This window comes from Crocuta crocuta, unplaced genomic scaffold (genome assembly GCF_008692635.1).
Source record: "Crocuta crocuta isolate KB4526 unplaced genomic scaffold, BGI_CrCroc_1.0 scaffold587, whole genome shotgun sequence".
NCBI classification, from domain to species: Eukaryota; Metazoa; Chordata; class Mammalia; order Carnivora; family Hyaenidae; genus Crocuta; species Crocuta crocuta.
In genome coordinates, this window is record NW_027532403.1 from 1,751,397 (window position 1) to 1,767,827 (window position 16,431).

The 16,431-nt window shown below is 41.5% G+C and overlaps 1 protein-coding gene across 3 annotated transcripts in view; it reads right to left on the minus strand.

The window, feature by feature from the left end:
• Positions 1 to 1,365: 1,365 nt before the first annotated feature.
• The window catches only part of ETNPPL (ethanolamine-phosphate phospho-lyase), a 33,475-nt gene continuing 18,409 nt past the window's right edge, over positions 1,366 to 16,431 (minus strand). Inside the window, exon 13 of one of the 3 annotated variants that reach the window (XM_077778479.1) lies at positions 1,366 to 1,679. In XM_077778479.1, the coding sequence (XP_077634605.1) occupies positions 1,662 to 1,679 (18 nt within the window). In that variant the 3' untranslated portion in view covers positions 1,366 to 1,661. Of the gene's footprint in view, positions 1,680 to 9,250; positions 9,429 to 13,908; positions 15,798 to 16,431 lie in introns of those variants that run through there. The other 2 variants (XM_077778480.1, XM_077778478.1) reach the window with 2 other exon arrangements.

Below are 16,431 nucleotides of genomic sequence, written 5' to 3' on the forward strand. Positions count from 1 at the left end.
CAGGGCTTGAAGTCATGAACTGTGAGATATAACTTGAGCCGAAGTGGGACACTTAATCAACGGAACCACCCAGGCGCTCCAGATTGAGAGAGAATCTTGAGCAGGCTCCACGACGCCCAGCTGGGAGCCTGAGTCAGGGCTCAGGCTCACAATGGTGAGATCATGACCTGAGCTGAAATTAAGAGCCTGAATGCTTTATCAACTGAGCCACGCAGGTACTCCTATTCTTTATTCTAATACATCAGAGTCATCTTGACTTTCTGAGCTTTATTTTTATAACTTGGAATATCAGAAAAACTTCATCATCTTGCTTCTTTTAAAGCAGGTGCATCAGGACCTCAATGGTTATAATAAAGATGATAAAATTAACCTCAGGTTGTCAGGCATCTGACTGGGGACTCCACAGGTGCGAAAGGCCCTGACTTTCTGAAGGATAGAACTTTGCCTCTTGATTCAAGTCATGACACTGAAGACATGGGAAGTCTCAAACTGATGCTCTTTCACCTAGAAGGGGCTAAGAAAACACCCAGCTCTTGTGCTGCCCACAGAAAGAGCTGATCCTTGCATTTCCCCATTAAGACTTGATTATAGGCAAAGAGTTTCTCTGAGGGCTTCTGCAGAAGTAGGAGAACCTGTAACCCTAGCCTTCCCAACCCAGTATAGATCTGAAGATGTGAGCCAGAAATACACTCTGGGGGTACACTATAGACTCTACCACCAACAAAGTCGTATGTGAAAACGCTAACCCCCAGTGTAATGGTATTAGAAGATGGAGTCTTTGGGAGATAATTAAGTTTAGATGAAGTCATGATGGTGGGGCCTTCATGATGGGATGAGTGCCCTCATTAGAAGAGATACCAGAGAGCTTGCTGTCTTTCTCTCTACAGCATGTGAAGACACAGTGAAAAAGCAGCTACATGTAAGACAGGGAGAGGGTCTCACTTGAAACCAGCCATGTTTCTAGCCTGATCTTGGACTTCCAGCTTCCAGAACTGTGAGAAAATAAATTTTTGTTGTCTAAGCCACCCAGTCTATTGTATTTTGTTATGGCAGCCAGAGCTGAATAATACAGAATATAAACTCCCCTTAGATCTGTAGAGAACTCAAATATCCTTACTTCTCTGAGACTTTTCATAAAACCTATGGTTATCCTGACAACCACAGCTCCTGGAATCAAACATACACCAGCCACAGGCCAGGAAGAAGGGGTCTGGATACTTCTGGACTCTTCATATATGCTTGTCAAGTATGAAAGAGACTATTAATCCATATACTTAAGTTGGTGAATTTTACCGTGTATAAACTATATTTCATACATAACTAACCTTGAATTAAAAAAAAGAAATCAATGCTTGGGAAATAGGCTTCTATGAGAAAATCCTGGAATAACTGGGTTTATTTAATTAAAAAAAGATAAATTTGGGAATATTTTAATACTATTGGAAATCCAAGTGCCAGTTTCTTCTTCCATGTTAAGGGTCACTCTGCACCATTATATTTGGTAAAAAGGGAAAAAAAATTACATTCAGCCATGTCTAGTTTACTTGGCTTCAGAGGGTGTGCAGTGGTCTTGGCATGTCACTCCAGAAGACCCATTCAAGTCTAATCCTTTTTAAGGTCTCCTTGTCGGGATAAGATTTGCAGATATGTTAGTACACTTTTTAGTGTCCATGAGGTACCTGTTAGAAAATAAACATACACATCTCTCAAGGACCAATACAAATTCTCAGGAATAATATGTATTAAACATATAAAAAGGAAGTCATTTTCCTAATTGAGTCAAAATTTACAAGGTTTTATATGTTCACAATAAACTGGCTCTTCATTGCCCCATTACTGACCCCTTAATGGCAACTTCCTTAGCTATAATATGAACACTCATCTTGTTTCAATTGTTGAACCCAGTATTTCCCAAAATACAGTCCTCAGACTACCTGCATCAGAATGATCTGGAATGATGGTTAAAAATGCTGGTACCTGAAAATAAATTTCTAAGGAATCTGCATATTAAAGAGTCCCCAAGCTATTACTATATACCACCAAGACTTTAGAATACCCATTTTAACTGCTAGTAGGAAAAGATTAATTTTTCTTCAGTTTCTACTGGACACAAAACAAGAACAGGCTCTCCCTGCCACCTTTTTATTTTAGAGATTGTGTGGGCCCAGCAATGGGTTGCCAAACTGAGTAGTTCGTGTATTATGAAGATTCTTTTATGGACATGGACACCCATGTTTTTGAACTGGCACAAGGGGGCAAAACATTGAGGGAGACAAAGGGATAAATGATGCACAAACACCCAGCTAACCGGGGTGTGCAGAACACTTGGCTAACACACTGTGTTGAATGATTTTTGTTTAGTTCTCTAAGTTTGGTGGTTTTTTCCTTCTTTCCATCTGTCCTTTCTTCATTAAAAAAACTTATATGTATATGTGTATAGAATTGAATGAACACAGGGGTGCCTGGGTGGCTTGGTCGGTTAAGCGTCCAACTTTCGCTTAGGTCACAATCTCGCAGGTCGTGAGTTCGAGCCCCGCATCGGGCTCTGTGCTGACTGCCAGCTCGGAGCCTGGAGCCTGTTTCAGGGTCTGTGACTCCCTCTCTCTCTGACCCTCCTCTGCTCACGCTGTCTCTCTCTCTCTCTCTCTCCTAGAAATAAATAAAACATTAAAAAAAATAAAAAAAAAAGAATTGAACGAACACTGTCTTTGATTTGTGACACAGCCCCATCATTGGTTCATGCATGGTCTTTAGTAATTCAATTAGCTATTTTAGATAATGCAATAAATACCTGAGAACATACCATCTGAATTAAAAGCTAGGGCCTTGGCAGTAACTTATAACCACATGATACCTCCCATCAAACTATCCTTTGTCATCCTTCCCCCTCAGCCTGTGTTCATCACTAACTGCTTTACTTTCCATGTACTTCTTTTTGATATCTAAATGTATTGTTAAAAAATACGTTGTGTGTACATTGCAGTTCATTATTTTTGAGTGCTGTGGTCTATTCCATTCTGAAAATAGGCCATAGCTTATTAGTCCACTCATGATGCTGGGAGCATCTGTGTGTTTGCAAGTTTTTCCTGTTACAACAGCACTACTGATAGTGTGAAATACTGAAGATGACATGGATCTTCTCCATCTCTTACATGTTGCTGGCAGGGATATAAACTGGGATGACGGCTTTGGTGGTAATAGTCTGGCATTATCTACCCAAGTTGAACATTCTGATACCCTGAGCAGTCAGCAATTCCATGCCTAAGCACGCACTGAACAGAAACTATGGCAATGTGTGATTGGAGATGTATGTAAGAAAATCCAGAGCAGTGGGGCAGTGTATCTGGGACAAGTTCAGAACCTTCAAGCACAGGGAACAGGGCTGGGGTGGGGGTGGGAGAGGCCGGAGTAGAGTGCAGCAGGCGTCAGAGATCCAGGCCACACCTCCTCTCCAATGGCTCCAGTGGGCTTTCTGTGCCAGGGGGAGCAGGCATCAAAGGGAGAAACACTTAGATAACCATTCCTAGCCCAAGGGCTTGGAAGGGGAGGAGAGGTGGGAAAACAACTGCCTGAGGTCAGTTAGTCCCACCTATAGTTCTTAGTTCCCAAGTACTGACATTTTAAGTCCTGACACTAGTGCTGGGGACCCTTGAAGTGAGGTCTGAAGGCACTCACTGTGCAGAGGGGATGGCGAGGCTGGAGCCAGTGCAGAGCCCAACTGGTTCCCCTCCTGATTTCCCTTTTCTCCCCAGAGCTGAGCTGGTGGGCCTCCTTCCCAGACTGCCCTACCTGCCCCCCCCACCCTTCAGACTCCTAGTTCAAACCACCCACACCCAGGGAAGCTTCAGTTTCCTCTCCGTGGTTTCTTCAGCCTCTTTGTTTGGGGAAGGATCAGCAATTGCTCAGCAACCCGTCAGCTGTATGGGTGTTTTCAAACTTGGTACTCAGGGCTTATAGTTAGCAAAACCCAGGGCTTCCGAGCACCCTCCGTATGTATATTTCAGTTCCTTCTCACAACTTTCTAGGAAGTAGGGAGCACCCGTGTAATTATTCTGATCTTACAGCTGAAGACACAGATCCTGAAAAAAGAATGACTCACCAAAGTTACAGACTGATTAAGTGGCAGAGCTGGAAGAGAAACTGGCTCTTGCCTGGTTCAGGGGACACTGCTGTGGCCTCTGGGAGCAGCAGCCCCAAGCGCACCCTGTGCTGGTGCTTTCCAGACTCACCTCCCTTGTGAAGGCAAGTTAATACCACCAAGTGCATTTCACTGTCTCCTTAGATGTGTGTCTAATGTAAAGACAGGTTTCTTGTGGTTCCTATTGCACAGCAGTTCTGTTAGATTTTCTTTTTTAGAATTGTTTTTTGTGATAGTAGAAGGAAACCATGTTTTAAAATGCTGTTTATATGCTCAGACATCTTAGTGAAGGATCATGCCTCTGTGTCTCAAAATAAAAGAAAATGAGTTAGAGGTCTCACAACCAATAAATCTGTTTGGAAACCCTTTTTAATGGGTGCTGCTGATGCCTTGCCCAGACAGGCCCCTTTTATCAAGATGGGACACCCAGCCCCCAACTACTCTTAAGTGCTGACTGTTAATGACTCAGGGCTTCCCTTTATCCGGAGAACTGATCTCTGCCCAAGGGAGTTGGCTATCCCAGATGTGTCTGGAAGCAGCTGCCTCCTTAGCTTGTAGCTAATGACTGCCTGATGCTGTAAAGGCTAGGGGCCTTTGTCTGAATCAGGGTTAACTGTCTGGTGCCATTCATGTTCCAAAGACACCAGTGGGTTCCTGCTAAGGACAGCTTTGTTGCCTTTTCCCGATTTTTCCTCTCCCTTTGCTTCCTTAATCCCTTCCTCCTGAATGCTCTCCAGCAAATCATTTGCAAAATTCCTGTCTCAGGCTCTGCTTCTGGGCAACCCCATCTAAGATACTCTTCAATTAATTGAGGATGTATTAATACATTCTAGGTGTTATAGAGTAGCATTGAAAACGTGGTATATTTGATGTTCAACATTTACCATTTCTAATGTTCTTTGAGATTTCTTCTTTGACCTATGACTTAAAAGTGTGTTGTTTAATTTCCTAGTGTTTTGGTGATTTTCTTATAACCATTCTGTTATGAATTTTTAGATTAATTCCATTATGAAAAGAGAACCTACTTTGTATCATGTATCAGTTACAGTCTAATAATAAAAGCAGAATCACTAGGATATATATGTATATCTATATTATATATAGATATGACATATGTGAGATATATATATCGTATATATATACCATATATATGTATCCTAGTAAGTCTGCTTTTCATATACATGCACATATGTTTATGCTTATACTACTTTTATAAGGATTTGTTACAGGGATTTGACCTTATACAATTGTGGTGCAATCTCTGTAAGGCAGGACAAGCATTTATTTGCAAGGGGAAGGTGGATGCAATGTGTGAAGAACAAGATATGGAATCCAAAGAATAAGCCCATGAGGACACGTTGAAACCCATGTCGGTTTTGATTGCCTCTCACTTTAACGGTACGAGTGTCATGAATTATCTGGATCCTTTATCATGAACTCAACACATAGCTCAGGCCCAGGAGTTGGAAGAGCTCACGGGGACTGAGGGGAAGTGGGACAGCCCAGTGGCTGGCTCACGCCAAGGAGGTGAGTCAGCACAGCAGTGACGATGTTAGCTACAAAGTGACTGATGCTTTGCTGCCTCCCTCAAAGCCAAATCTGTTTTGTGCCCTACCCAAAGAAAAAAGAAAGCCACCCCAGTCCCTCCTTCCTCAACTTGGAACCTATGCACATCTTCTTAAACTGTAATCTCCAAGTAAAGAGAGTAGCAGCTTCCTGTCTCCACTGACCATGACACAATTACCCCACATACAACCACAAACACACACCCCTTTCCCCAGAAAAGGATACAAAATCCACCCCAACACACACTTTTAAAGATCTTTTGGTGATGTTTATTTTTCCCTTGCATTCCAGAAATGCTCTTACCCCTTTTGTGTACTAGCCACACTATTTCCCCTTCATATCAGTATCAGTTGTCCCAATGAATTAAAGTTACCACCCTCTCTGCCTGTTGATTCAGTGGCATGACAAACCCAAAGTGGCCAGCTGGCAGTCTCAAGTTTTAGAAAGAATCACTGTTGTTTCTGCTAGTGGAAGGATTATTCCCTTTGGAACCAAGACTTCCTGACCAGCAAAGCCTAAACTAGTGGGGCTAGGAAGCAAAAGTTCCTTCTAACGGATCATTGCAGTTAATAGGGAGATGGTTCACCCTATGATTCCCACCCCATGATTCCCAATCCTGTGAATCCTAGAGAAAGAACACCATATAATGGCCACTAATTTAGACCAGTTACTGCATTCTGAGGGACACTTCTCCAGCCTTGCAAGATGCTGGCACCATCACTGAGTCATAAAAAGGCCATTCCACCATTCTTGTAAGCTAATTGTTTCAGGATGATGGAAAACATGGGAAAACCAATGAGCCCTATGATCACAGACACTTTTCCACATTTCAGTTTCTGTGAAATGAGCTCCTGTGTCAGAAGTAATGCAGCATATAGTATCAGGAGAGTGGACTTATTCTGGCAATCCATGAATGATAGTTTCTGTAGAAGCATTGGAGGCAGGAGAGGAAAATCTGTATCCAGAGTTAACTATCTCCTCCAGTGAAAATAAAGCATTATCATTCCCAGGGTTGAAGCAGTATGCTTTAATCAACCTGCCACTCAGTATTTGGCCAATTCTCTGGGGGAATGGTGCTATATTGGAAGTACAGCATTGGCTTCTGGTGTTGGCAGATTGAGCAATGGGGAGTGGCTATAGCCAGACTGACCTCGGCGAGCAGAAGTCCATGTTGCTGAGTCTATGCATAGCTCCTATCCCTACTGCTGTGGTCATTTTTTTAATTACCCCACTGGGCAATGGCGGGAGAGACTGGGTGATTGAATCAGACCATTACGAGAAAAGTGGTGTTTCTGTAAAACTAATCTGTATAATTGAAACACTTTAGAAAAGAGGGATTAAATAAAGAAGCAGTTCTGGAAGAAAAAGAGGAGAAGAAATAAACTTAAAATTTAGATTAACCCAAAATTAATCTTAAAATAATAACAGCAATATTATTAGTAATTTAAAAATTAGTGAATATTTAAAAGGAATGGGTGATTATTTTTATCTCCCCATCATCTCTCTTTCTCCTTTTAAAATTTATATACCAAGAAGATCAGAAACTACATGTGAAGCATGAGGGGATGTGGTTACAATCAGAGAATCCTCAGGATGTTTTGAAGGAACAAATGTTGGAGGACCATAGCTCCCTGCAAATTGTTCTTGCTTTCTAAACCTGCATTTTCTGCTCCCATAGTCCCATTTCCCCTTCAAATCCTGAGTTACCGCTATCTTTCTTTCTTTTTTAAAGTTTATTTATTTTGAGAGAGAAACAGTGCCAGTGGGGGAAGGGCAGAGAGAGAGGGAGAGAGAGAATCCCAAGCTGGTTCCACAGTCAGTGAGAGCCTGATGCAGGGCTTGAACTCATCAAACTGTGAGATTATGACCTGATCCGAAACCAAGAGTCAGACCTCAATGGACTGAGCTACCCAGGCGTCCCTGAACTACAATTTTCTTCTCTCCATGGAATGGAAAATGCATCCTGGATTTCTACTTTCCCTGGGGCAGCTATGTTTCAGTTCACAGATGACATTGTTATTGGTATAAAAAGTAGCAAGGATACATGAACCAGCATTTGATGGCCAATGTTTTATTATGTTCATGTCAATATTACCTAGTAAAATTATTGTATATTCATTACCGTGTCACTTGAGTGAGTTTCCCTAATTAATATTTTTTTGTCTGTCACTGACTGATAAACTGTGTTTTTCTTTTGTTTCTCTTACTTCAAAGCCAATTTATCAAACTAACTGGTTTTACAAAATTTCATTAGTAGATTCAACCATCTATGTCTTTTTTAAAATAGTTTATTGTCAAGTTGGTTTCCATATAACACCCAGTGCTCATCCCCACAAGTGCCCTCCTCCATGCCCATCCCCCCCCTTCCCCTCCCCCCCACCCCCATCAGTCCTCAGTTTGTTCTTAGCATTCAAGAGTCTCTCATGGTTTGCCTTCCCCCCTCTCCTCCACTATTTCCCCCCCTTCTTCTCCCCCATGGTCCTCCGTTAAGTTCCTCCTAATTCTCCTATACGTGCAAACATATGGCATCTGTCTTTCTCTGCATATGGTATCTGTCCTTCTCTACGTGACTTATTTCGCTCAGCATCACACCCTCAGCCATCTATGTCAGTTGACTACTCTTGTATGCCTCTGACCCCAACATTTAAAAATAATGTGTAGGAGGGGCACCTGAGTGATTCAGTCAGCTGAATGTCTGACTGTTGATTTTGGCTCAGGTCATGATCTTACAGTTTGTGAGTTTGAGCCTCACATTGGGATCTGTGCTGAACAGCACGGAACCTGCTTGGGACCCTCTGTTTCCCTCTCTCTCTGCTGCTCCCCCACTTGCTCTCTACCTCTCTTTTCAAAATAAATAAATACACATTTAAAAGTAAACAAAAGAAGCAAATAAAATAAGCAAGTAGAGGAAAAATCACTGGTCCAGGAGTCAGAATTATCTGGCTGTCAGTCCCAGCTTTGCTTCTAAAGATCTAAAGATAATATACCTCATTCGGTCATCTACGGTCTACAGTTTATCCACTGATCAAACGAAAGAGCTAAACCAAAGACCCACTCTAAGGGAAATGCTAAAAGGGTGTTCTATAAGAAAAAAATAAAATAATTGAAGGAGGAAGAAAGAAATGAAGAACAACTAAAAGTACATGTATAAAGCATTATTTATATATATGTATATATATATGTCTAAAATTATAGACTTAAAGTACAAAACAGTAACATTCAGAGAGATAAATGAAAAAAATAATCCTGAAGTTTTTGTATTGAACAGGAAGAGAATAAAATTCCAGTCAATATTGTGTTATTGGATTTTAATAAGTACACGTTTGGTTTGCCAGAATGTAGTTTAGGAGTTTTGCACACATATATATTTGAGATATATCTCTCTCCCAAATTCTATATATGAATTGAATATATAATATAAAATATACAATACATGTATAATTCTATGTACATAGAATTATATGTCTATATATATGTCTATATACATAGAATTATATGTCTATAGTCTATATATAAAACAATGCATCATGATGAAATTGAGTTAATTTCATATTAGTTTCACATTTGAAAATAAATCTGAGTATTTTCAGATTTCAGTAAATTACCCATGTAATTTTTCTGCCACAATGTTTAATGTGAATTTAGTCATGAGGGAAATTATACAAGTTCAAATTGAAAGACATTCTTCAACAAGTCCAACTGGCTTGGAATCTCAAAAATGTCACTGTGAAGAGAGAAAAAAAAAATAGGGAAATATTCTAGATTTAAAAAGACTAAACAGAAGTGACAACTAAATACTTTGCAGGATCCTTGATAGGATTCTGAATTTTTAAAAAAGGCTTATAAAGGACAGTATTGACACACTTTAGGAAATTTGGATATGAGTTGTATATTAGATAATATTATAAATTAATGCTGAATGTCTCTAATGTGATAATTGATTAATAGAATTCCCTTGTTTAGGGGAAAAACAAGGTGAAATATTTAGGGTAAGTTGCCTTGATATCAGCAACTAAATCTCATATGGCTCAAATGGCTTAGCCAAAGCCCAAAACACAATTGTTTGTATGTGACAATACATAGCTAGAAAATTAACTGGGACAAAATATTACAACTGGTGAATCCAGGTGAAGGATATGTAGAATTTGCGTTACTATCTGAAGCTTACTTGAAGGTTGAAAACTTTTCAAAATAAAAACTTGGGGAAAATATAGAAAAAAATGTAAAATAAAATAAAATGATATAACAAAATATAAAGTGGCTATTGACGTGAAGGAAATCTATAATGAAATCCAAAGGATGACATAAATTTGGCTTTAAGAGAACATATAATTAAAGGAATTCTATAAATAGAAAACAGGAGCATTGATGGAAAATATACAGGCATCACAAAGGAATAAGTAAAACTGTATTCTCAGATGACATGATTATATAAGTATAAATCCAAAAGAATGGACAAACGTTTGTAATTTGCAAGTAAGTTTAGCAAGTTTGCTGAAATAAAGTCAATATGCAAAAATCAAGTGTATTTCTAAATGCCAAGAATACTTGGTAAATGAAATTAAAAACAGATGTTATTTACTATGGCACTAAAAATATATCAAATCTCTCTGAGTAAACATGACAAGATGTAGGCTCATCAAAGCATAGATTCCTTGCTTCAGAACAATCAGGAGGTCTTGAATTTTCCTTACTTCTACTTTAGCTTGATGTCCTTTCTTGGAATTTGAACTTTCTTCTTTCCCTGAGGAACACCCGTCTCCCTCCTCTTCACAAGGAGCCCAAAGCCTGTAGCTCTGCTTGCCCATACTGCCCACAAAGGAAGTCTTCCCACTTAGGCCACTGAGGACCAAGTCTTATTAGAAGGATGTAGGCAGGAAAACTCACTGTTCTTTTTTTTTTTTTAATTTTTTATGTATATTTGTTTTTGAGACAGAGAGAGACAGAGCATGAGTGGGGGAGGGGCAGAGACAGAGGCATACACAGAATCTGAGGCAGGCTTCAGGCTCCGAGCTGTCAGTGCAGAGCCTGACATGGGGCTCGAACTCGTGGACTGTGAGATCATGACCTGAGCTGAAGTCGGATGCTTAGCTGACTGAGCCACCCAGGCGCCTCGAAACCTCACTACTCTTTAAGGCTTCACTAGGAAAGGACACCTGTGGTTGTTCTCCTAGTTCCCAAAAGTATGATTGGGCTGGACATACTGGGCGGTTGGAGTAATCTCCACGCTGGGTCCTTGACCTGTGGAGGAAGCGCTATCATATGGAGAAGGCCAGGTGGAAGCCTCTGACTCCCCCTCTCCACACCTGCCCTCACGCTCTCCTACCAAGATGGTAAGTCAAAGACAATATCACATTCTGGGTATTGATGGTGGAGATTGGTGCCACTCTTAAAAATCTAAAGGATGTAGGGATGGCTATTCATATCATCTCTCCTCTTAATTAGCCAATTTGGCTTCTACAGAAACCAAGTGATAACTGGGAAATGACTGTACATTACTGCAGACACAACCAAGCAGTAGCCCCCATTGCATCTGCAGTGCCAGATGTGGTGGTATTGCTAGAGCACATTAATAAGACCTCAGGTACATGATATGTGGCCATTAATTTGGGGAATATGCTTATTTTAATCCAGTCAGAAAAAAAAATCAGAGAGTTTGCCTTCTTACGGAACGAACTATATTCTTTCATTACACCTTTGATCCAGAGCTAATGTTAACTCTCCTGCCCTCTGTCACAACTTAGCCTCAAGAGATCTGGACTCTCTGGGTATCCTGAAGAATATCAGTGACTCATTACAAATGGCATCATTCTGATCTTGTAGGAAGAGAGATAATACATTGGAATACTCTATATAGTATCCTGGAGTATGCTAGCATATTGGAAACCTCAGTAAGACAAGTTTGCTCAAGAAGGTGGAAGATAAACCCTACCAAGAATCAGGGATCTATCATTTCAGTAAAGAGGATGATGGCCACATTACAGATATACACAATGGTGGCCTTGGAAGACAGTGGCAAGGGAAAAATCTTCCAATGGTAGAACTTTGAGTGGTGCACCAGACCATCCGCTTTGTGTGTAAAGGAGAAGTGAGGTGAGCATATATATGGATTCATGAGCAGTGGTGAATGGCCTGGTTAGCTGGTCAGGAGTCTGAAAGAAAGTATGGGAGTCTGTGACAAAGGAGGTATTGAGTAAAGGCACAGTAATGAATACATGGAGTCAACACCACATGTTAAAATGTTTTTGTAGCCCATGTACCTGTCCACCAAAAAGCATCCACCATGGAAGAGGTACTGCACAACCAAGTAGACAAAATGACTTGGCTAGTTGACATTAGCTACTTCACAAGAAGCAAAATGGGTACATGGGCAGAGTAATCATAATGGCAGAGACAGAGACAATGTGTTGACCCACAGCATGGACTCCCACTTACCAAGACAGAGGTAGCTATTGCCTCTTCTGAATACCTAATCTGCCTGCAGCAGAGACCAACAGAGAGTCTCCCAACATGACACTATCCCTTAAGATCAACTGGCCACTTGGTGACAAGTTGACTACATGGGACCCCTTCTCTCCTGGAAGAGCCAGTGGTTTAGGAATAGACATCTATTTATTATGGGCTTGCCTTTGAGCTTCCTACTTAAAAAGCCTAAGCTAGAACCACAATCTAGGGGCTTATAGAGTGCCTGATACACAAGCATGGAATCCCAGAAAATATCATCCATACGGGAAACCCACTTTACAATGAAAATGGGTAGGGCAGGCCCATGACCATGAAATTGACTGGCTGTATTACCCTTACATTATCCTTCAGAAGTTGCCACCTTGATAGAGCATTGGAATGCCCTTCCTGAGTAAAGGTATGGCTACGGTGTCCACTTAAAGGTCATACTCTGTAAGGATGGGGTGCTATCCTTCAGATGGCAGTATCTGCACCCAGTCAGGGACCCCCATGAGGCACTGTGTGTCCTCAGAAGGATCCTGGATCCAAGGGGTGAAATCAGGAATGGCCCCACTTACCATCAATGGCTCAGTGAAGAATTTTGTTTTTCCTGTCCCTACAGCTCTGGGATCTATAGCATTGCAGGCTCTGGTCCCCAAAGAGGTGTACTTTTGCTGAGGGACAAAGCAAGAGTCTTGCTGACCTATAAACTCCAACTGACACCCAAGCACCTTGGATTCCCTGCATCTAGAAAGCAGCAATTGGAGTCACCATATTGGCAGGGTTAATTGACTTCAATCTGTAGGAGGAGGTGGGGCTGCTATTCCACAGTGAGGGAGGCAGGACACACGTGAAACTCAGATGGTGCGCTCTGATGTCTCTTGGCACTCCTTGTCTAACTGTAGCTGTGAATGGATGCTGCCCAGCCCTGGCTTGAGAAGGGCATAGTTTCCAGAGGAATGAGGGTTTGAGACACACCACTACTAGGACATCCAGAAGTGATGGCCACAGGCGAGTGGAATTTCAGTAGCGGAGAAGGGAGATGAGTAACTGTTGTGGCCCTGAGACCATTTGCAGTGACAGGAGTTGTAGTTTGCTCCATAAAGCTCACTCTTCTTGAGTCTCCCCTGAGCAAGAGAGATGCTCCCCAAATGTGTGGGTAAGTGGATCCAGGATGTTCCTACTCAAATCTCTCTAGCTCTTCTCTTTTCATACATGTCAGACCTGAAAGCTTTTCCTGACTACTGCTTCTTTGCTCCTTTATCTTTCACAGGCATTACCCCCAATCCATCTCCTGTACTCCCAACTATCTTGGTATTAGATCTATTTTGGGACTCCATCTAGAGGCTCAGAGAGGACCCAAACTGACACACCCTCCATTGTGATGTCATGGAAATGAAGCGAAGCGATTACCAGGAACCTCACACACAGGTAGTCTCTGTTGCATTCAGAAAGGCGTCATTTATTTCCAGATCTCTCCTCCCTTTTATGGAAACCTAATTTATAGTCAAGGAAGAAGAGTGGTAGTATATCAAAGAATAAAGTCTTAATTTTCTAGTATTTTATACTTGGAAACACAAAACATGGGTATGGGTTGTTTTCTCCTTCCTCTTTGAGCATATATACCTTCTCCAATAAGGAAAGAGAACAGATGCGGTCTGAGCATGCCCACGAAGGTGCCTATAGGGGTACTGATTTGTGTTGTGAAAGATCTGATTATCTGTTCCTTCGAAGCCAACCACAGATATCTCCATACCCCCTCCTCTTTGCCAGCTCCTAGGAATCAACCTCAGCATTAACCAACCAGAATCCACAGAGTCAGTTATATTTTGAGGAGGAAAACATATTTAATAATGAGACTTTGCTTTAAATTTTTTTTTTAATGTTTTATTTCTGAGGGAGAGAGAGACACAGCGTGAGCAGGGGAGGGTCAGAGAGAGGGAGATACAGAATCTGAAGCAGGCTCCAGGCTCTGAGCTAGCTGTCAGCATGGAGCCCAATGTGGGGCTCAAACCCACGAACCGTGAGATCACTACCTGAGCCGAAGTCTGATGCTTAACCGACTGAGCCACCCAGGCACCCCGAGACTTTGCTTTTTTAAATCGCATTTTAATTAATGACAAACTCAGAAAGGAAGATTTTACAATTAATTTTCCTTTCAACATCAACCTCCGTTATCATGAAACAGCCATAGCAAAATTACTGTCTCTCTTTTATGGAAAAAAACCCAAAATACAGAGTTTAAGTATTAGGAAGGCGATAGAGAGATAATGGGAAGTCAATACTAAAATTCAGATTTCTTCCACGTTCAGTAAGTACACTGGCCTCTCAGTGAATGTCTCATGATATCAGCTTGTTGCAAAGAGAATCTTGAGGTCCCACATTTCCTCACTTCCCTTTGCCAATGTCTGGTTAGAAGTGTGTGTGTGCGCCTGTGAGAGTGCACAGGCGTGCATGCATGTTCCCTCTCATGTGTGTGGGAGTGTGCTGGGTACTGATAAACTTGATGAAAAAGGAAGATGATTGGTTGGAAGTTATTTCCTACTTGCCAGGTAAGTGAGTTGACAAGGTGTCACAACTTAAGACAGAGCTGAGGTCTCCTCACTGAGCACGGCGCCTTAACTATAGCTCCCATTCCAGCCACGTGTTTGTGTTTCTGAATATACTTCTTGTCCTCTTTGCGGCTGCCAGGCCCCCACCACTACTCCACAAGATATTGATTAACCTAGTCCTCCACCAGGTCTAATTTATCCATTTACTTCTTTTTAAAAAAAATGTTTATTTATTTTTGAGACAGAGTGTGAGCGTGAGTAGCGGAGAGGCAGAGAAGGAGGCAAAATCCCAAGCAGGCTCTGTGCTGTCAGCACAGAGACAGACCCATGCCTTGAACTCACAAACCGTGAGATCAAGACCTGAGCTGAAACCAAGACTTGGATGCTTACCCAACTGAGCCACCCAGGTGCCCTGGATTTATCCATTTACTTCTAAACATTTGCTGTATGTGATTTTTTCCAAATGGCTTTGAGTTCTGCCACCCCTAATAATCTCTGCAAAAGAAGGTACGCTTTTCCAGTAAAAATGTTTTGGTTTACATCATCTTTTGTTATACACCCCCAAAATATATAAATTAAGTCAATAAAAAATGATTCATTCGTATTTTAAGGCACCAGGTCTCTAAAGTTATGGAACCTAATGGGCCTTGCTCTCTCATTTCAAACATTGAAACATGAGAAGTAAAAACACCAACTTACTATTCAGTTTGAAGCATAAGTTTAGTAGAATAAAGTACTTTCAGAAATCGCAAGTAAGGAATTAACAGGCTAGAGGCTGAACTAATAATCTTGACATGGTTTGATTATCACTTGGCTTATTCTTTTTACTCCATTACTTTTTTGTTTACACATGTAAATGAAATGCAAATTATACCTTTAGAGGGTACACTGGAGCTACTAACAGAAGAGACACTTCCATTCATTCTCTATAATCCTGGATATTTATCCTGCTTTAAAATGTTAATCTCTCATGTCTTGAGCCTCTTACTGAGCAGTGAATGTTTATCTGTGCACAATCCATTTCTCTTTTGGCTGGGATTTTCTCTGGAGTCTGAGGTGCCGTCCCTGAGCAATTCCGACTGTGCTTCGTTAGGCATCTGCAAGATAGGTGCAGGCACACAAACTCGAGCAGGTGTGCCACCTCTCACCCACCCGGTCTCTTCAGGGTGGACTCAACAGGCCACCAGGCGAACATGACACTATATCTTCCACAGACCTTTGAAATGTGAGGTCAGCATAAAATCTGAGACTCCAGGGGGTGCCTGGGTGGCTCACGGGTTAAGTGTCCGACTTTGGCTCAGGTCACGATCTCACAGCTTGTGAGTTTGAGCCCTGCATCCGGCTCTGTGCTGATAGCCTAGACCTTGGTGGTTGCTTCAGATTCTGTGTCTCCCTCTCTCTGCCTTTCCCCCACTCATTCATACTGTGTCTCTCAAAAATAAATGAACATAATTTTTTTTTTTTTTAAATCTGGGACTCCAAGCCAAAATTTCAGGAGCATGTGTACTAACTTCAGTGTCTGATTCTCACTGGGAACTCCCTTTTTTGTAAGCTCCTTTTCAATGCTTGCCCAGTTCTCAGCTACGGATCCTGTCCTAGACTTGACAAGCTGCTTTTAAATTGCAGGTAAGAATTGATTTCTAGAATCGGTTTGTGTTCCACCAAAAAACAGAAGCAGTCCTGTTAGCAAATCATTTGCTCTCAAAGGGCTTAATGTTTTTCCACGAGGAA